Raw genomic sequence first — 21,834 nt, forward strand, 5'->3', positions numbered from 1 at the left:
CATTTACGGTCAGCCCAATTAACCGCAGAGTTGTTTTGTCCATCGGGTCTGCTACTATTCGGTGAGTCCGATTCGGTGAGTTCCTAACCTCTAACCCCTAACCCTAACCCTAAACACCTAACCCTAAAACGGCAATGATAATTAGGCTACGGTACCCGATAATTTAAAAAAAAAAATGAAAAAATCCCCCGTTAAGGGATCGGACTCACCGAATCGGACTCACCGAAACGGGCCATTCCGTTGTCCATCGACTGCTGACACAGACATAAAATGTGGAATCAGTTCATCAACTTTAGTGAACTTATTACATTTGCTAAGTTTGTTAAAATTGTCTTATTTGCTGTAAATAAGTGGGAAAAGCTTCTACACTTCATCCGTACACAATTACGCAATATTTATTTTTGATGAATTTATCTTCAGATCGATCTGCTGCCTTCATATACAGACGCTCCCAGCGGTCGATCCATTCAAGAAAGAAATCTTCCATCACAAGGTTAGGAAAGACTTTCTCCACAATATGTAACATGTGTCTAAATTATGTTCTGTATTTTTAATTTTTATCTGGAGCCATTCTGTCTGCCATTCTGGTAGTATCATTTTGGTGCACGAGGTGGCTTAATAATAATTACAATAGGGTAACGTATACATTTAATGACGTTACTTTTATGGCCAAATATTTCCAGCGAATTTTACATTTGAAGGCGTATTATTATCACTGTTGCAATGCACTGCCATTATCAAGGTTACTGTTTTTTCCATTTCAACTTTTCAGCAAATCCTTCGTCAGCTCCTGGTCAGTCCATTCAAGAGATTGCCGCTCTACTTGCGCTCCTTGACGAGTTGAAGCGGAAGAGAGATAGCACAGTGGCTACCCCGACACGTGCATGTCAACTCGATAGCAGAGGTGATAAAATATGTGACGGAAAATCAGATGTGTGCAAAGTAGCAACAACCTTATCATTTGAGCATTTCGCGTTTTGTTAGGTAGGCTACATTTGTCAAGAAGCTGTTTGACTAGCGGTTAATCGGGGTCAAATGTGTTCATCTTTTCTAAAATGGTTCTTGTTTTGAAATTACCAAAATGATGTTTCCTACACAAAATCCTCTTCGATAAGCTTTTGGTTAAATGACAACCTGCGTAACATCATTTAAATGTCATGGCAACCTCGTAGCCTACGTCAGAGCTTTCATTGGTCTGGGCTAATGAGGGAATAATTTGAGCCAGTATGGATGAGAATTCTATCCCCTAAATAAGAAAACTCCAAAGAATTAGCGTTTTTTTCTTCGTTTTCAGAGCACCTAGAAAAATTTTGGACTCCTAAACCGATTTCTGGTCCAAAGTAGGCTACCCTTCAAACTACTCTGTTTACGCTACTACATCACGGCTGTAGATTTTTGAAAAGCGACAACTGCCGTTATATGCCAGTATTTGAACAATTCTATATTGGTCTAGCCTAATTGTAGGCCTATAGCCTACTTGCTGCTTGTCAAAAAACTACTTTTCAATCAAACTAATTTCATTAGATTCTTGCTGTCGTGTCGATCCAACGGCTCCCTGCTGTGCATTCCAAAGAAACCAAGACTTGGCCAACCGGGCCGCCCCAACAACGCGCATTGTTGGGGGCACACCGGCAGGTAGTCTTCGTCACTCTGTCGCGCACTTGTCCAAACTGCCCTACCGTCGTCACTTTTGTGGAGGGACGTTGCTGAACAATAGATGGGTATTAACAGCAGCTCACTGTACGTTGGAATACTGCCATGGGTTGAGGTGAGCTGACAACATTCCAGAGCAGGGGTGGCAAATTTGTCGGGGATAGGCCCCTAATAAAGATCAGTGACGTTCGGTGGCTTAAACCGTTGGGAAAGCAACTTGGAAATATGCTGCAGCAAGGTAGTAGGCACGAAGGGCGTAACCGTCGGGCGAAGCCCGAAGGCAACACTTTCAGCGGGGGGTCTGGGGGGCCTCCCCCAGAAATTTTTGAAAAACACTTCCAATTTAGTGCGCTCTGAGAGCATTTCCAAAACAAATCAAAAATAAAAATCTGTCAAATTGTGCTTCGCCTATGTCGTGATCATACATCCATTTAATGTTTAGAAGTCATGAACAATCTTAATTTTAACGTTGCAGGACCAAAATCCTGCGTTAGACATGGAATAATAGTTGTCTAAATATTTAATTTGTCATGAATGTTCATTCTCAGATATTCAGTTAGGCCTACACTACAAAATCTAACACCTAGGCCTAAACATTACAACCGCAAGCAATTTGTACAAAAAGCTGGATAAGTTTGCCTCTTGCGTATAGAAGCTTAACGAACTAAATATTGCATCCGCACCTGAACGTTCATTGGCGAAGTAACGTTATATCAACGCTGTAAAAAGGGCAAAGGCATGACTATGAAAGCTAGTAGGCTAAAGTACATGGCGAGGAGACATCAAAAAACAGCAACAATTATTTCGGCAATATGGTGCTGTGCTCTGCACCGTGACGAGAGACCATTCTGACGAGTTAGTCTAGCCGCTCTAGTGAATGTTCGCATTGACGTCACTGGGAAAGCAAAACTAACCATACCATAACCATAACACATCTGATTGGCTAAGCAGCTGGTGACGTTTTGCAAAACGGGTCAGGATTGGATAAAACGAAGGCGTTTTTTGACATTTTTAAATCTGGGAAAGCAAGTTTGATAGTTGCTTACCTGGAGCCTCAGTGATTGTTTCTGACAGAAGCGTTTGCGTTAATTGGCATTTATAGGCAAGACATGCGGTTTGGTGAGGACTTAGACTACTCACAAGCGTTACGAGTAATTCTAGTCACAAATACAGTAATTTTCAAGTTAAAATAGACGTGATAAAAATAATAAGTTAAACCTAGAATTCAGTCATTATATTTTGCATAGTTTTCGCTCAGGTAAGCACTGCTTTCCTTGCTTTCCCTCTCCGATCGTCACTGATAAAGATCCTTATTATGATTGCAGAAAATAAGAGTTTTAAAAGCTTAATTCTGATAGTTTTGCATACTCGTAGAAACTTTAAGCCACTAACCCAGACCCGGTCATCGAAAGAGCGAAGTTTCGCTTTTGGCCTGATACCTCGATTATTTCATCCACTACAGTAAAGAGGCGCATCTAGAAAGTAGCTTGGGGAGGAGGGGGACGCTTTCAACAAAATTCAATGATATGTAAATCGACATAAAATTCAACTTTGCATAAACACCGTGAATACCGTTATAAAGTTACTTTTCTGTATTTTATGAGGGGCGATTGTCTCCCTACTGAACCCGTCACTATTACAGTAGGTTCCGCTGAGTGGAGAGGTATTCTTAAAATGTAGGCTACTGTTTTCACTCTATATTGCTCGGGTGGTTTTGATCCAGCGCCTAGCTCTTCAAGTTGCTGTTTGCTTGTTCAGCAATTTGGACTCCTTTTCAGGACATCTTGAAGCGCAAGCAACTGTCAAGGTTTTTAAAGAAGTCTTCTCCTTGGCCGAACACGATTCATTTAACCCGCAGGGGTGCGGGTTTTATCCCCCGACATCGATAGCAAAATGCTCAGCAGTTGCGAACGATATCGGGGAAGTACATTTAGTAGCCTACCTTAAAGACGCTTCTGCTCAGTGTCAAGCAGGAATGAAATTTAGTACAATTTTTAAAAAGTCTTTGGTATGACCCGATGAGGAGTCAAACCCTCATCGAGACGCAGAGGTGCGCATTCAAACCACTGGGTCATTGAGCTGCTTTCTGCAAAAGCACACACACTCGAAAGGAGAGCGGCTTCTGTGATTAATCTGTTTCTTTGTTTGCAAAGTTGGACGTTTACCACACTCAGTTATCGTGAAGAAAAATATAAAACTACTTCAGGTCTGTTTTTATATATTTAACTGCAGACAGTGGCACACCGCTTCAGCCTCCTCAGTGTAGTAGATAGGCTACACTGGGTCGGAGATACATATAGTCTACCTCCGTGTGACAATTTAGCGTAATATTGCATTAGCCTACTGACCCAATGGGTTATATTCAAACGGGAAACTAAATTCATGCAAATCATTACAGACAAGTGTCAGAACTGCTGGTGAGTTTGGGTAAGTACCGAAAGGAGATGTTTCTCCGTGACCCAGGGCAGCAGGATATCCCAGTGAGGGACGTTGTGTGTCATCATAATCAATGCAGAGCTGGCAACTTTTTACCGCGATTGAACGACATAGCATTATTGCGCTTGTTATGGTAAGTTTGCATTATTTCAAGCCGACTGATTTGTATTCACGCTTTGAGTAATAACTTATATGTAGGCCAAGGTAAATCGTTAACGCCCAAAACTAATGTTTCCAACCTGGGAGTTAAGTTTTACGATAACAAATTTTATGAGACATTTGATGGATTGATTGAATCTTTATCCTCGGATTGGGTAAGCTTCTTGCAGAGCTTAATCCTGGCAGTTTCGCATAATTGTAGAGGCTTTGAATCACCGACGCAGGCCGGTCACCGAGATAGACACAGTGACGTTTCCGATTGTTGAAGTCTTGTTGCTGGGAAATTATGTTTGAATTAGCCTACTCTTGGCAAAAGTTCTACTCTGGGCAGTGGCGCCGCCAGACCTTCAACATTGGGGGGGCAAAATATTGACAGTGCAAGACAGTAGCATAGTCAAAAATTTTGAAAGGGGGGGGTGTTGACAGCCGGCGGGCGAAGCCCGATGGCGTGTTCGCCGAAGGCGACATGTAGCGGCGGGGGGTCTGGGGGGCCTCCCCCAGAAATTTTTGAAAAATTACTTTCAGTTTGGTGCATTCTGAGAGCATTTTCAACAAAATTGTGGGTATGAATATTTCTGTAAAATGGTGCTGTCCGGTGGCATAGCAAAAGGATAAGATCATGTTTTCTTCGGCATTTTTCGAAAATAAAGCTAAGTCTCTATGTTTTCTTGTTGCCAATTCCAGACTGAGATATTTGAATGTTTGGTACTGGCAAAACTCGCTCTTTTAATGCAGTTTCGTTTAAAATTAGGCAAACTTTTTTTTAGAGACATAGGTTGATTGCTTTTTTTTGTGAGATTATTACAGTTTTAGTAGGTCAATTTTCTCCTTGGTTGATTCAAAAAACGATCTTATTCCGGTAAGTCACTAACTTTTATGCTCTGAAGTCAACCCAAAGTTTAGAAAATGTAACGTCATAGAGGTCATACATCTTGATGAGTGTCAAACAAAAAGCTTTGAGACAATGAAGTTACTTTAGGCTATTTCTGATATATTCAAGTTTTGTATAACGAATAGCTGTTTAGATGTTAATCTAGATCGAACAAGCGATCTCAGCAGTTGCAGATGGCTTGCATCCTTGCACAGTTTGACGAGGAACTACATCATAGGCTACAACTTTTCTTGTAAACAATGTATTAACATCCGTAAATTCAATTTGAAAGGTTGAAACCCCCGAACCCCCTTCCCTTGGCTACGCCACTGGTGCAAGACATGCAAGACAGTGGTATATTATTTAATTTCTCTTGTTTTCTACCAGAGCTGGAAAAAATGTTTAACTTCCCGGGAATCTGTTTTTTAGAGAAAAAATTTCCCGCGGTTTACAATCACGATAATGAGAACCTTATATTTTACTGATCTCCGGAGCTGACGTAAACCTTAAAAGTCATGTCGACATATTCTTGATGCCCCCCTTATCGAAAATTGTTCTTTGTAATACCGCTTTGAAGGAGGATTACGACTATGAACAAAAGAATAAATTTTAAACTTCATTTTGAATTGAAAAGACATGACGTAATGTCTTCCAACCTTAGTTATATATTTTTTCATTACGTAACGTCTTGTAGGAATAAATTGAAAATCAGTATGATCACTCAAAATGAAAGCAATGGGACTACGAATCCTCACTAAACCAATCAATCAATGGTCTTGTTGCATTGAAGATGACAACCTTATATTTCACTGATCCCCGGAGCTGACGTAAACCAGGCATAGATCTGTTGACTCAATGCAAACCCTTTGAAGGTTGGGGGGGGGGGGGGGGCTGTCAATTCAACTTTTTTGTATCAACAGTTGTATCTCTAAAACCACTGAGGCTGCAACTACGAGATTTCTTGACTTTTCCTAACTTTTATTCACCTCTATTGAGCTGAAATTTTGAGCGAATAAAGGTTATAAATTGAAAGATATAAGGCATTTCTCAGCACATCCTCTGAAATATTTCATATTCTATTGTGAAACATTTTCCCACCAGCTGGATGAAAGCAGCCTAATTAATTTGGCCCATGTCTCGTTAATCCTAACTGTTTCACAGCGTGAAGGGCATTGGCTGTATGTAAAATAATGTAAAAAAAATTAATCACAACATTACTATGCACGTTCTTCATTACTCTACCAAAAAATAATGTGTAAACTCACGCTACAAATTACACTCATAAGTGACCTCAACATTTCAACGTATATGAGCAGTTTTAAAATTCACATAGTATTAATTTTCGGATATGCTCAGCGTGAATAATTTTACAAAGTGAATCCCAAATTTTGAAACCATGCCAAAATAACAGAGATATCACTCCTAAAGCATAAGAAGAATTGACAGCCCCCCCCCCCCAAACTGAGCAAGATTCCAGGAGCCCAACCTTCTAAGGGTTAAAAGTCATGTCGACTTATTCTTGATGCCCCCCTTATCGAAAATTGTTCTTTGTAGTACCGCTTCGAAGGTGGATTACGACTATGAACAAAAGAATAAATTTTAAACTTCATATTTGTATTGAAAATACATGACGTAATGTCTTCCAACCTTATCACATTTTTTTCATTACGTAATATTTACCACCACCAAACCACTTTTGACGATCGAATTTGTTAATTTATTATTCGGTAAAATGTTTAGATGATGTCACGTCATTACGCTGATTTGAAATATAATTTCATTCATGACGTCGTATGGATGAAAAACTTTTACAAGTTTTATACTCTACTGAGATTAAAGAAGAAACATAAATGATAAATATTGGAGAAATTGAGTCTCCTTTATAACTTAAGAATCGAACAACGCAAAACTGCTGAAACAAAACGTTTTGTTTAAGTGAAAGAATCACTGCAAGCAACCAATGCCAAAATGCGCGCGGAAGAAGTCATGGGAGTGTGAGGGATCAAAATTTTAACAGGTTGTTATTTTTCTACACCAATGTGACGTTAGTTAAAACTTTAAAAAGTCTATATTTTGCTTCTGTAGAAAATCTTTTAATCTACTGTACAATTTAGTCATCAAGATTTTCCATACTTTTTTTAAAGAAAGAGCTTTTACCCCCCCCCCCCCCCCCCCCCCCTTGCAACTTGAGTTGACTTACTTGAGGTTGGGATCCAAATATTAAAAAAAAAATATTAATATGTATTAATAAAAAAAAAAAATGATGCCGAAAACATTGGGGGGCAGCTGCCCCGCCTGCCCCCACTGCCGGCGCCACTGACTCTGGGTAGAGACGAGCAGTGGTCTTTCAATCACTGACTTATTCGTGAGTCGAACCCGAATCGGATGATTTCAACTAAGTTTCTGAGAAAAATAGCTTTTGGTTTTTCAGGCCTGCCAGATTTTCTTCCACTGTTTCGCCATCGTTGATGCCCGGACATTACGAATCGCCTGCTCCCAATAGGAACTGTATTGTTCTCGGATTTGGAAGAACACGAGGTAACTTTTCAAACATCTTCTGAAATACTTATCATCCATGTCATTACTTAGGTAGGATAGTTCTGGCCGCAATCACAGCGCTCATCGACCATTAACGTCGTGGCATCTTTAGTCGGCAGCGTGTGGTCAGTAGCTTGGATTAGATCATCGAAAACAAGTTGAAAGACAGCCTGTATAACTAGACCAACAACGGCATTAATCCCAAGCTTGTCAAAAGTGCATCACTTAAAACAATAGACAACTAACTAAAGATTGTGGCAGCCTAATGCTCTTAAAATCATGCACCACAATACAAGTTCACTAAAGCGCGTGGCGGCTTGACCTTTTAGGGAATTGCTCAAATGTCGTGAAGCTATATATTATTGTTTTGATTTTCTTGTCATTGTGTCTTTTAATGCCTATTGGTTGGTTTTAAATCTTTATCCTCGGACAGACAAAGCCTTCGAATTATTTCGAATACTTGTAGTGGCTCTTGACGTAGGGCCGAGATTGACAGAGTGAAGTTTTCGATTGTTGTTGTCGGGGAATTATTCCATCCATTAAGTGCCGCGGAATGGAGAGCAAACCTGAAATGCGTTGCTCAAGCGCACACCCCGAGAGTCGAACCAGCGCCGCGTGATCTTGAGCCGGGCACGTAACCACTGAGCTACTGGGGCCGACAAACATTATATCTCTAGTGTGCTATTAAGCCTTTTCAAACAGCATTGAAGCATACCTATAGAAGACATTGAGCCATCGATTTTACGGTTTCCATTGGTATAATTTTATTCATTACTAACGTGCATAGGATAAAAAACGCAGCAGAACATCAACGAATACAATCCCTATGATGACAGTTTACAAATGTTTGCACTTGAGTTTTCAAAAGTAACATTATCACTCATCAGCAAGTTTCATACGTTTGTACAATAATTCTTCATCAAGCAAACTGACCAGACTACCTCGCCGGACGTCGAATCAATGTAAAAAGTGATTGATTTGCTGCATGGGTCATACACAAGCGTTTCATGATGAATTTGCTTACTCCAGGCAGTGGCCACAACAACGTGATGAAGCAGGTATCAGTGCCGCTCATTCCTAACAAGCAATGCAACCGACCAGACTGGAGGGATTGCTCAGTACGAGCTTGTATGATGTGTGCTGGCGATATTAACATTGACCCTTGTGATGGGGATTCAGGTGATAAAAAAAAATAATTTATCCACTTTTCATTAACTTTAAGAGTCATAGCGGTGAGGCTTGTTGTGTATTTCAAATAAGGTTCTTATTACAATTAAAGACCAGAGTTCAAACTATTTCGGTCATAATAAAAATAGAGCCCAAAATGGAAGCACCAAACTCATGTTCAGCAAACCTTTCAAAAACCATACTGTCTTCATCGTCAGTGCTCTAAATGTTATACTTAAACTTAAAGCACTGAAGATGAAGACAGCACAGTCTTCGAAATGTTTGCTGAACACGAGTGTAGTAGCGTGTCCATTTTGGGATCTTAGATTAGGTCAACCAGACGTTCCAACCATTTTGCTCTTATATGTAGTATTTTGGACATATTCTTAGGTGGTCCGTTATTTTGTCAACGTGCCAACGGGCTGTACGTGCTTCATGGGGTGTACAGCTGGGGACGATGCGGGACGGAAGTACGAAAACCAGCCGTCTACACGAGAGCGTCCCACTTTCGAGGTTGGATATCAAGGGTCATGCAGACGTTCCCAACAACAACGTGAAGTCACGTTCAATCTTGCTCGTTCCTCCAGAAAAGTTCATCTCACATCAACTTTGATTCGTTCTCGCAATCTAGTTGAACTCACCGCTTGGTGGCGGCAGGGATGTGAAAGAATTCCCCGGCGGGTGGGTCGTATCAACATATCGGAAAGTATTTGTTTTACTTTTTAAAAAGTTGTCGTTTGCCATCATAACAACGTTGAAAAAGCGGTTACTTTAATACATAAAACAACAATAATGTCGGTGGTTTACAGTAATTGGAGCTCATAATATGCGGAAATGATTACAATGTAAAGTGCCATTGCAGCAGAACGCCTGAGTTGCAAATGAGTACACGATGGCTACAATTTGATGACTGCTTCGTGAAAATGCACGAGACACAACGTATTTCATACATTAAGCAACAAATCATTAAAATTGACTACTGAAAGCTTAGAAAACCCGGAAATGAATACGATGTTAAGCGCCTCAGCACTCAGTAGCATTGTTACTGAGAGCTGCAACGCTTAACGTCGTAAATGCGACAATAATGGCACCACGTCCACAGGAAAGGTGTATGATCACTTTCTGCATAAAATAAAGTGGGAATAGAAGCCGTGCTTGACCATGGATTGGCTGGCACATCAGAAAGGATACATTGTGATATGGCGTAATTATGGTAACTGCATATTACAAAATAGTTTCACTTGACATGAAGTGCAGGCAAGGTACCAACAATTGCACAAGAAATGGTAAACGACAATAAAACTGTGAGCAGGTAGGTATTTAAAAACTACCGTGTTTATGTGAAAATATTTCTGCTTAGTCATAATCAGCGCTTGATTTGAATGTCAAACAAAGCACCTCTTCACAAAAGGTAGGCAGAAACAGCCATAAGCATTGTGGAAACGATAACGAAAATGGATCCTTTGTTGGTCCCTACTCCCCCATCCTGCTTGGTCGTTGTTGTTGGGGGAGGCACAGATGGTGGAAGCTGAGAACATAACATGGGTTTTAAAAACAACCATCACTTTGCCATTAACTTACTTCGCCATTTAAAACAACCGCTTCTTCCAGCACACACGTTTCTAAATGTAACGTTGCGATAGTTGGTTGGTTATCAGTACTTCACACAAGCGTGCAAATTTAAAATGCTTTAGATGTGATTCATTTAGGGCAAGCTAAAACAACCTTTCTTGTTTGTATGAAAAACTAGGACGCAAACCTCCGCTTTTCCGCCTGCACTAGAAGAGTCAATTCTTAATTTAATCAAATTTATTAAGTTACAAGCTTGTTTTCAACAAAAAAAAAACAACTCAAATTACTTTAGAACTAACTTCACTATTTCTATATAACCTAGGCAATAACAAGTAGAAAATTTTGTAAAGCAGAAAAAAATGTAACCTTTAAGTGCGGCGGATAAGCCAAAAGCGGATGCGGTTTCGTATCACCTTGATCTAAAATCTCTATGAAAAACGTAACTTGCTTATGGGATCATAACCACAATACAGGAAAGCGGCCGAGAAAAGGCAAAAATATACAGGCACATGCAGAAAAATCTCAAAAGCATAGTTGTAACTTAGATGTGAACGACTACGCAGCTCCATGTTATAAAAAAAGAAACCATAGAAAAACGACCAAGCATCTGCAAGTTCTTCATCATATTAGTGCGTGAAAGATTGAAACCACTTTAAAACCATTCATAACGATCATGTGAATACACAGGCATTTGTGATTCTAATATAAACTCTAGGCCAAAGGCACTCCTTTCTTTGGTTTCTTGTAAAACAATCATTTCAAACTGTCACACTGCAAAACCAAACAGATTAGGTCAATCGCTTTCAAATCAGGATAACAGCAGCAAAAAGTAAACATCAGTTTTCATGCAGCAGAACCAGACACAATGCGGTTGATGCAAACATCAAACAGTTCACTGCAGTAACACATCACAACCACTTACATATCAACTTCCTTTAGAAAACTGTGGATTGGGTGAAAATACATTTGTTACAAAGCAACAAGATGCTTTGATATCGCACACCATGGCACAAAGCGTAGAGGTATATGCGAGCAGAAAAATAGAATATAAGGTAAAAAACTTTCTACCATACAGGGAGCCAGGGACCTTACTTGGCAATAATCGATCTGTTACCTCAGCATCTCGTTTGGCAAGCGCAGCCAAAATATATTGGACTGCAAACAACTTAATGCAGCAACTGGCCTTCCTGTGTAGCAAGCATAGATCAACCAGGTCGTTGGACGTTTTATATAATAGAGTCTGCGCAATTGATTGAGTTTCGCTTTTAGCAGCATGATCGTTGCTTACTTTACAGGGTAGATTCTAACGATCTGTTTTAGCCTGATGCTGCGAGTACGTTGTGGCAATATCGAATTGCACTAGCTTTCGGAACACAGTTCCCTAGTCATGTGCTATGACGAATGGTGTTGACTTCAGTGATTACAGTGAAAGTTTATGTCATGTGGCTCTTTGGTTTAGCTTGAGGCTGCCGGCTGTTGAGTGTCTGTGCTGTTAGGCGCTATTGCTGTAAAATTTTGTTGAATCAGTTGTTAGTAGATTAGGTGACGTAGTTCTTGCCTTTCGGCAAGGTTGTTGGTTTTTGGGTTTTGTCTGCTTATGAATATGGCCTCTTTGAAACGTGATTGTACCGCGTCATTTTCTCTGGCAATAATTTTAACAGTGCCACGCCGACTTTGAATTTAAAATTATTGCCAGAGAAAATGACACGGTACAATTACGTTTCAAAGAGGCCATATTCATCAGCAGGCAAAACCCAAAAATCAACAACCTTGCCGAAAGGGAAGAACTACGTCACCTAATCTACTAACAACTGATTCAACAAAATTTCACAGCAACAGCGCCTAACAACACAGAAACTCCACAGACAGCAGCCTCAAGCCAAACAAAAGAGCAGTATTAAAGAACGAATCACTGACTTCAACACCATTTGTCATAGAACATGACTAGGGAACTGAGTTATGAAAGTTAGTGTAATTCGATATTGCCACAACTAACTCGCAGTGCTCATCAGGCTAAAACAGATCGTTAGAATCTACACTGCGAAATAATAGAGTCTGTTGTGAAGTCATAAGCGGCAAAAATATCGCTAGTTTGTTGCGATATGGAAGCCCCAACTGCAGATTGTGGCTACAAAATAGGTTTCTTATGATCAGTTAAGCTTGAAAGTCTGGTTCACATTTCTAAGCATCGGGATCGAGCACAAAACTTTCACAGCAATTTACAGATTCTTCTGGTTAATGAAAACGCAGAAAGGGGAAAGAAATCGGAACTTAAAGAAAAATTATATCAGCAGGCGTGGACCATCCCAACCGAGAATTGAAATAACAAGAAAGGCCATTGAGCCACGTCCAATCGGGCTGAACCGTTAATTACAGATTAAAGTGCAAGTGAAAAATCATGCCTTGAAGAATCAAAGCCAGGCTGAGCAAATGAAGCAAAAAATTTACCAAATAAAAACTTTGCGCTGTCTGCTTGCTAATGGAGAAGACACAAATTGTCAAAACCATGCGAATGACAGTTTTTTGTCGTATCCAGGTTTACGCAAGTGAGCGGAAATGTGAGGAAGCTAATCTTCGTGTCCACCTTAAGACATATCTTTCAGTATCCTGCCTAAGACAAAGCCACATGCTTTTGAGCGGTGTCGAACCAGCTCCCTTTCGAGTGCCGTACAAGAGCTCTCACCACACACCCATGCAGGCGACATGACAAGGAAACAGTTGTCAAAAATACGAGTCACGCTGCTACGAGCAAATCCTTGAGCCTATAGGCAGGGCTTTCTTGATACTCCAAACGGAGCCACAAATCCTAACTTTAGTGTTGCCAAACAAATTAAAAGTGGGCCTGTAGTGGGTAGTTTACAGTGGAAACTGCAAACCAAGAGATCGCAGAGAAACTTATTTTCTGAAATACAGTTGCACAATCCCAAGTGGGCTGCATTCAATAGAATAAACAAAGTTTCCATAATTTTCACACATATTGAAGTGTGGTTGGAGGTGTGACATGATGCAACAAACGCAACACTTGTGAAGATACTCACCGAGGACAAAGTGGATGGGAATTGGGAGTCTCTGCTGTTGGTGCACCAATTTTCATCGTATTCTCCATCCACCAACGGTTCGACAACGAATCTAATAAAATTTAAAGAAATAAAATTAATTCTATTACTGCATTAGAACAATTTCAAAAGGGGTACATGACACTAAGTTAAAATAACGCTGCTTTAAAAAAACAAATCTGGCCTCTCAAACACGAGTTGATAATCATCTGTTGAATCACAAAATATGCAACAACCACAAAGAATTTAATCGACAATGTTAGATTTACAAAACTTTGCTGAAAATGCACTTCATCTCATAAGAATACTTTTACCATTCGCATGATCTACGTGTGTTTCCTATAAAAAATTACTATGTTAGAAGTTAGGATGAATCCTATGGGTGGTGCTGTCGTCGGCATTGTGTCGATAGAATGAGTCACGGAAGCCTCAGTGGCCCTACCACGTGATGGTTGTGGTTACTCATAAAAGGAAGTAATACAAGATTGGGTCTCTTGTAAAAGCTTAGCAAGGAACCAGCGTGTACGGACGACGTACGCTTATTCATTCTTAAACAATATGTTTGAGCACAAAGTTCAGGTTATCGATTCTAGCTCGGCTATACACTCATACGCGCCGACTTCCGGGGGGGCCGGGGGGCGGCGCCCCCCGTAAATCTATGGTTGAGGGGCAACAAAAATGGCTATTACAAGTGGTGTTTCAAAGATAAAATACTTGGCGAAGTAGATTTACATCATTTATTTTAAACGGACAAAAGAATGCCAAAAGCGAAAAACAGCCTACGTTGCTCTTGCCCGAAAAACAGCAGCTGATCGCATGGCTTTCTCTGGAACGTGAATTACTACTGAGATGCGCATGCTCAATGCTCACAGTCGCAGTGCTTATCTTCCCGCGCGTGAGGAGCAACTTTAAAGTCAAAATGCGTGGTGGCGAAAAAGCGAATGCGAGGTTGAATGTTCATTCTCATTTCACGAGCTATCCAAACGTCCGTTAGATTTTCTGTGACTTCAAACATAAAATCGGTGTTAGCAAACTTTATCGAGTTGAAACTATGACACAACGAACAATTACGTGAACACAGCTTGAAGAAAAAATGCATTTTTCAAAACTGTCATCCGTGTTTTGCTTCAATAAACACTGTATTGATGTATATATTTTCATATACATCAACAACTATGAGAAAACTGCACTACCGGTATTCAATAATAGACTATTAAGACATACGATAAAAAAACAGAAGAGAAAACAGTTCGCCGTTGTTAACGCTTTGAAAGTAAGTAATTAGCAGAACGTGCGAAACGAGGTAAATAAAACCGATAGCAGGTTTCCACTCTGCTTGAAATCATGATTTTTTGCGTTTTATTTCGATAACTTCACTGTCTTGATCGTTGTTATTCACTTGCACGAAAAGGAAATGAATCGGCTTGTTTTCCAACTGTTCCAATTATGAGCTAACAATATCAAAATGTTTACGATAAGGCGTACTGCATGCGTAAAACTTTGAATCGTTTCAAGCAGCGGCTCTAATAAATTCGGTTTGCGACCTAGGTGTCAATATAGACAAGACAAAAGCTTAAACAAAGACTATTTTAATTGAGTAATATGGTTATGACGTCATCACCTTTCTCGCCCCCCAAGGTTTTTTGAAAAGTCGGCGCCTATGTACACACTCCCTACACAAAATTAAGCAAGCATGGCCTGATGGACTGTGTGGCAGTGCCAATCATGTGAAGCTAATCGTAAAGTATTTCCTTTTGTTAAATGAAAAGTTTATTGCTTTCAATCGTTAACAAAACTTTGAAAAAAATAGCATACGATACAACATAATTCACACCTGCGCTTTCATACACTTCTCATTGAAAAAATTATATGCCCCACTTAACTCATACATACCAAAAATACAGTTTTAAAGCGAAAGAGTTTTCGAAAAACTTTGACCACTCAGTTATTACAGTTGAAGAAAAAAACAAGCAAAGCCCACGTATTGACGAAACACAATCAAACGCAAAAACAAGAGTGTTGCCACAATACAACAAGTCGCCAGGCACCAGGGTCAGTGCGAGACCAGGCGAGCATGAACCACTCGTCACAGTCGATCAACAGTTACTAAGCCAGGCATGCACATTGCGCTGCATGAAGCAAATAGATCTTCACTACAAGCTGCTAGAAGGTAAACACGGAAGGGACAAACAACCACAAAATGTCTTGAAAACCAAAGTCTGCAAAGACACATGATCGCCAAAGTTGTAGCTCAATGTTTTCGAAGCCTTTCTAATTGCCAAAACAAAACAGAAAACATTTATATATATTGTTCCATAAATTTTTTTTTTTATTATGTTCCACACAAAGTATGAGTGTGGGAAACGCTGAAGCATGTTCTGGTAGTTCTTTAGGAGTTGTTTATTTGGCATCTTCGATTTCATTCCAAGATAAAGCTTACCATTCCGGTGAATGCTGTGTTATAACTGTGTAGTATGTAGGCTACTCTACAGAATAGCTACTCAATAGCATTAAAAATGACACCACTATAGTTTACATTACTCAGTGTTTACATTCTGGGTTATTTATTTTTTGATTAGATTGACGCGGTGTTTCACCCAATTGATCTTATACCTTAGTGACTTGAACTTAACAAAACAGGTATAATCCAAAATTTGGTGTGGAACAGAATATGGTTCGTATCGCAAGCCGTACCTGATCCAAAATATTCTTGTTCCTCCTTCACAACCAGTACCGGAACAATACAAAGTGTAGGTGACGCTGTCACTTTCGCCAGGGACCCCCTGACAAATTGAGTTGGTTATACTTGAAGCGCCTGCGAGCAAACAGAACATATTATCATTGACACTGAGTGGCCCTATGCTCAGATATGATTACATTTCTTTTATACTAATCCACTACCGTAGCCAGTTATTCCAGCACCCGTCCACCTTGGGTAGTTCATACCATACCTGCTTAGTGCTTATCTAGTATCAAAGCTGAACGAACTACATTTTGTAATTGATGACATCTTTGATTTGGAATTTGTTGTAATCGGAAAATTTTGAGTTTATGCAAAAGTGATGTTTAGTTGCATTGTAACTTATGTCACTTTCTTTTGCAAGGTAATGTAACCCTAGGTTTTTTTTTCGGTGATTAACCAAATTTTTAGCAAAGTAACAATTTTTTTGTCAATCGGATACAAAACCTAAAGCTACGGTTTAAACGTTGATCCAATGTCTTATTACATGTGATAAATGCAAATAAAAAATAGCACAGAAAGGAAATACAGTATTTTCATCACAAAAAATAACCGAATTATTCAATGCTATTTCCGACAAATGCGGAAAAGACTCAGTGAATAAAAACCTATATTCTTGCGTGGATCGGTTAACTAAACTAATGTGTGGATGCTGATTGCTGAACAGCGTTTAACACGCACTACGGCTGCGTATTCTAAAAATAGTGATTTGATGGTAGACTGGTAGTGTTGTACAAAGCATGATGTGTTGATATAAAAAAATTTCTAACAGTATTTACAACTATATAACATACGTATTAAAAAGTAATTATTAAAATTGACAGAGAAATTGTGATTTAATTGCAAGCATGTGATCAATCTGACTTTGTTGAGTGATTGGTTGATATAACGACGAAAATAGCCAATGACGGCTGTTACTCACAAGCCTCGCTATTTGAAACTCTGTTATTCCTTATACACAATGTGTTGGCTACGTCATCGAAGTCCCATTTCACTTCAAGTTTTCTTTGGCTACCAGCTGTGTTTGACACAGTGAAGCATATTTCTGAAAAGTACAAAATTTAAGTCAACAGTCAATTTCAGGAAATACGAGAAATGCCGAGTTTTTGTACGGCAACAACCCATACTCAAAGCATTAACAGTACATTACAGTTTTGACAAGTATATATTGCATTTAGGTGTTGCAGTATTGACTGAACAAAAGCAATGCAGCATGTTAGATTAGTCAATTAATCAGTGCAAAGTCACATTAAGGAGCTGGTGTACAAGTCTCCGACCTGGTCATAAAGCTATGACGTGATATACATCAATGCGGAATGGCCCGTTTCGGCGAGTCCAATTCGGCTAGTCCGATTCGGCGAGTGCCCTATTCGGCGAGAGCCCTTTTCGGCAATTTTTTGAATTTTTTTTTAAATTATTGGTTACCGTAGCCGAATTATCATTGCCGTTTTAGGGGTTGGGGTTAGAGGTTAGCGGTTTGGGGTTAGGGTCTTTTTTTAATGTTTAGCGACGTTAAAACGATGTAAAGCGGCAATGATAATTAGGCTACGGTAACCGATAATTTAAAAAAAAAATTAAAAAAAATCGCCGAATCGGACTAGCCGAATTGGACTTGCCGAATCGGACTCGCCGAATAGTAGCAGACCCACATCAATGATTGGAATCGACCAAGCCATATAGGATGAAGTGTATGAACAGTAAAGCAATAGGTCAAGTAGCTTCATCCTATATTTTTGGTCAATTCCGATGTATGACATTGTGGTATTTTTGACCAGGGCAGAGACTTGTACACCAGCTCCAAAATTAATTACTAAGAAAATATAGATAATTTTAATCAATTAACCAAAGGATAGTTTTGTTAATGTCATTCATTTTTCTTTTGTTTTTCCTGCAAGCTTAAATTATATTTGAGAAAAGAATGCAAAGGATATTTTTTTAATATGTACACTGTCTGTATATATGTTATATATATACACAGTATCATGCAAAAAGTTCTGCAGATTTCAACTTTTTTAAATCTATGCAATCATACGTTGAGATGTGCCCACAATTGAATGTGTATATCTTGGAACGCACAGGGTGCTACAAATTCAATTGACTGATTGATTGAATCTTTATCCTCGGACTGGAAAAGCTTCTTGCAGAGCTTAATCCTGGCAGTTTCGCATACTTGTAGAGGCTTTGAAACACTGACGCAGGCCCGGTAACCGAGATTGACAGAATGAAGTTTCCAATTGTTGAAGTGTTGTTGCCGGGGAATTATTCCATCCATTAGATGCCGCTGAATGGAGAGCAGTCCTGAAATGTGTTGATTAAGCGCACACCCCTAGAATCGAACCAGCACCGTGTGATCTTGAGCCGGACGCAACCGCTGAGATAACGGGGCGGACATACTAAAATAGTTCATGCGACACAGCACATCTAATTGTTACATATTCGTTACATTGTTGCAAAATTGTTACGTAATGGTAATGCAATTTCCCAATCTAATAGAAAACAGGGTGCACAATTTATGAAAATGGAAAGTCAACAAATGAAGTGAAGATAAGAGTAGCAATGGCAAAAGCGTAGTACTGTTCAAGACCAAACTGCGGCTTGTGAGATCCATAGTAATGTCGGTACTTTTTAGAAAATTTTAACATTCAGTAATATTTAGAAATGCTTTGCGACCCACCTGCAATAGCTTTGCGACCTACCAATGGGTCGTGACCCACCGATTGGAAAGCACTGATTTAACTGTTAATATACTTGTTACTAGTGTTCATAGCACAAACCAGTAGAATGATCTTGCTTTGCACATTTATGGTTATAAATAACTTATAATGTGACATTTTCTTTAACTACAAAAAAATGTGACATGATTATTTTTACCTTGTTCAAACAATACAGAAGCCAACACGAAGCCCAGTGGACGAACATCATTTGCTTGAGGTGAAGTCATAGCAACATAAGTTTCATTGTACATCGCTGGATCAATAGAAACCCATTCCTGATACCACAAAGTCATTTAATGTACCGTACTATAGCTACAGCATACACATTACACAGTTATACATACACGCAAGAAAAACATGCATGATTAAAGAACAAAAATAGGAGTTGGTGTACAAATCTCAGTCCTGATCAAAAATGCCATGACGTCATAAATTGAAATCAACCAAAAATACAGAGTGAAGTGTGTGAATGGAGCTTTCACTGCTTCACCTTTCCTTTGCTATTTTCTCAACCAAAACTCTAACATTCTGGGTTTGGAGCTAGAAAATAGCTTTAGGTTAGGACAATTAGCAAAAAAAGATGAAGCAGTGAAGGCGTAACACAGCTTTCGCATCATGGTTAAATGCTTTTCACACACTTCACCCTATATTTATTGGTCAATTCCAAGTTATAAGAGTATTTTTGACCAAGGCCGAGACTTGTATGCACCAGCTCCCAAAAACAAATATATATACAAATATGCCTGCATCATACTTTCTACCATTGATAACTACGCTAACCTAATGTCATATTTACAAATAATAATTAGCCCACAAGTTTGAAATACAACTGATACATTTAAGGCAGTGGCTATTTGACCGGCACCAGTCTTTGAATCTAAAACACTATTTGATCGGTCATGACGTCACTATACAGTCACCTTTTTTCTTTTTCTCTTTCAAAGTAACAGACGAGAAGCGCGTATATAAGTGCTAAACTCAACAATTTTATTCAACTCGATCCGTGGCGCGTGCGATACTTCGCGGGCTTGTATTCAGAGGGAATGAGTTCGATACTACCCGGAAGCGTTTTTTTTTTTTTTTTTATGTTTATCAGTTTATATATTTTTTATATTTTATGTATATTTTTTATGCATATCAGTAGTTAGCACGGCCACAAACGGAAAATTACCCAGAGAAATTTTCAAATTCCAGTGGCTATTTGACCGGCGCTGGTCTTTGAATCTGAAACATTATTTGACCAGTCATGACATCACTATATAGCCTAGGCATTTTTTCTTTTTCTCTTTCAAAGCAAAAAACGAGAAGAGTGCCTATCATCATCATCATAATCCATCGTCGGTTTGTTCCCCACTAGTGGGGGTGGCCGATTGTTTCCGCGCAGCAATTGTTTTAATCCCTTTTCTCCATTTCACCCTGTCCCTTGCTATATAAGTTCTAAATTTGGCAGTTATGATCAACTGATTTGGTGGCGCGTAGAATAAGTCTCCAGCTGGTGCTCCAGAGGGAATGAGTTTGATACTATGCGGAAGCGTTTTTTTTTTTTAATTTTTAACTAAATCTTGACCCGCATTGACTCAATCATTAGGCTGCTGCATTTTATTGGTCAATTTTTAATTTGAGTAGCCTACAGCCCAATTTTTTATGTCTTTTCAATTATGAGTAATAAAGTTAGAGTTTTAATTTTCTGGAATTTGAGAATTTCTCTGGGTAAATTTCCGTTCGTCATAATTTTCCGTTCGTCATTACATTTTTGCGTCATTCGGCAAACACGGTCACATCCTCTTATGACGAACGGAAAATTATCCAGAGAAATTCTTAAATTCAAGAAAATTAAAAAACTCTAACTTTATTACTCATATTTGAAAAAACATAAACAATTGGGCTGTAGGCTACTCAAATTAAAAATTGACCACAAAAATGCAGAAGCCTAACGATTGAGTCACTTCGGGTCAAAATTTAGTTAAAAATTAAAAAAAAACGCTTCCGCGTAGTATCGAACTCATTCCCTCTGCAGCACCAGCCCGATACGTATCCTACACGCCACAGAATCAGTTGAACATATCATAGGTGTTAAATTTAGAACTTATATAGGCACTATTCTCGTCTTTTGCTTTGAAAGAGAAAAAAATGCCTATATAGTGACGTCATGATCGGTCAAATAGTGTTTCAGATTCAAAGACCGGCGCCGGTCAAATAGCCATTGCCTACATTTAAACAATACATAAACATATTGATCTAAATATTCTTTAAAGTAAAAAGCCACTCATTTAAGTTGTTATTTTAAAGTTGAATATATGTCAATACACTAAATATGAGTTATAAAGCGCGTTATTAACAATAAAAAATAAAATGATTGATTGAATGTTGAGAAACTGAAGTAAAAGTCATTCTTGTTTAAATTGCAATTATTAAAAAAGTTTCCTTACTTGACATTGTTGAGCAAAAACACTCCCACTGAGAGTCACTGTAAGCACTAGCACACAATACAACTTCATGATTAATCAATTTAATATCTCAAAAAACTTTGACCCTTTTGAAAATTAAGTTTATAAATGTTAGTTTTAAAAAACATAAGCTAGCAACCAACAGCCTGCAACAGTACCGTACATCATCCTGCTTGCAAGTGGCCGAATGATAGGAAAGTCAAGTTAACAAATTCTGAATCATCATCATCATATTCATAATAATAAAGATAAACAAAAATAGCCCAGCTTTCACATCCATTTGCAGGTGAATTAAGAAAAAGGCTGTCACAAACTTGAAACTAAGACACAGCAGTCCTGCCCAGCAAAGTACAGGAATACTGAAATGTACGATAGAATAGGCTACAGTTTAATTTCTGCCGGAGTGTGATTCTTATCATCTTGGACAGCTTCATTACTTTGTATTTATTTGATCGCACTATAGTAGTATGTAACCTGGTGA

General features: G+C 39.0%; 2 protein-coding genes across 3 annotated transcripts in view; one reads left to right on the forward strand and one right to left on the reverse strand.

Annotated features, from left to right (window-relative positions):
- LOC145787881 (uncharacterized) overlaps nucleotides 1-9,538 on the forward strand; it is a 22,575-nt gene extending 13,037 nt beyond the window's left edge. The window contains exons 6-12 of the mRNA XM_082599718.1: nucleotides 421-493; nucleotides 773-904; nucleotides 1,525-1,768; nucleotides 4,052-4,222; nucleotides 7,551-7,657; nucleotides 8,687-8,836; nucleotides 9,215-9,538. Coding sequence (XP_082455844.1) covers nucleotides 421-493; nucleotides 773-904; nucleotides 1,525-1,768; nucleotides 4,052-4,222; nucleotides 7,551-7,657; nucleotides 8,687-8,836; nucleotides 9,215-9,381 — 1,044 coding nt within the window. The 3' untranslated portion in view covers nucleotides 9,382-9,538. The remainder of the gene's footprint in view (nucleotides 1-420; nucleotides 494-772; nucleotides 905-1,524; nucleotides 1,769-4,051; nucleotides 4,223-7,550; nucleotides 7,658-8,686; nucleotides 8,837-9,214) is intronic.
- On the reverse strand, nucleotides 9,331-21,442 carry LOC145787479 (uncharacterized). Of its 2 annotated transcripts, XM_082599227.1 has the most exons (7): nucleotides 21,336-21,442; nucleotides 19,064-19,181; nucleotides 17,115-17,237; nucleotides 16,147-16,267; nucleotides 13,435-13,525; nucleotides 11,319-11,339; nucleotides 10,238-10,352 (listed from the first exon to the last, which is right to left on the reverse strand). In XM_082599227.1, exons 1-6 carry the CDS (start codon nucleotides 21,402-21,404, stop codon nucleotides 11,322-11,324), a joined length of 540 nt encoding a protein of 179 aa, XP_082455353.1. In that variant the 5' UTR covers nucleotides 21,405-21,442; the 3' UTR covers nucleotides 10,238-10,352; nucleotides 11,319-11,321. The 2 variants fall into 2 exon arrangements, with proteins under 2 accessions (XP_082455352.1, XP_082455353.1); XM_082599226.1 differs by lacking the exon at nucleotides 11,319-11,339 and having other exon boundaries at nucleotides 9,331-10,352.
- Between the last annotated feature and the right edge of the window lie 392 nt (nucleotides 21,443-21,834).

This window comes from Aplidium turbinatum, chromosome 18 (assembly GCF_918807975.1).
Source record: "Aplidium turbinatum chromosome 18, kaAplTurb1.1, whole genome shotgun sequence".
NCBI lineage: Eukaryota > Metazoa > Chordata > Ascidiacea > Aplousobranchia > Polyclinidae > Aplidium > Aplidium turbinatum.

Excerpts from the sequence above, each read along its gene's own strand:
- LOC145787479 (XM_082599226.1), bottom strand. The coding sequence starts at position 21,404 with ATGAAGTTGTATTGTGTGCTAGTGCTTACAGTGACTCTCAGTGGGAGT. Across the intron at positions 19,182-21,335 it reads TTTTTGCTCAACAATGTCAA|GAATGGGTTTCTATTGATCC; the intron begins GTAAGGAAACTT and ends TTGTGGTATCAG. Across the intron at positions 17,238-19,063 it reads TTCTGTATTGTTTGAACAAG|AAATATGCTTCACTGTGTCA; the intron begins GTAAAAATAATC and ends TGTACTTTTCAG.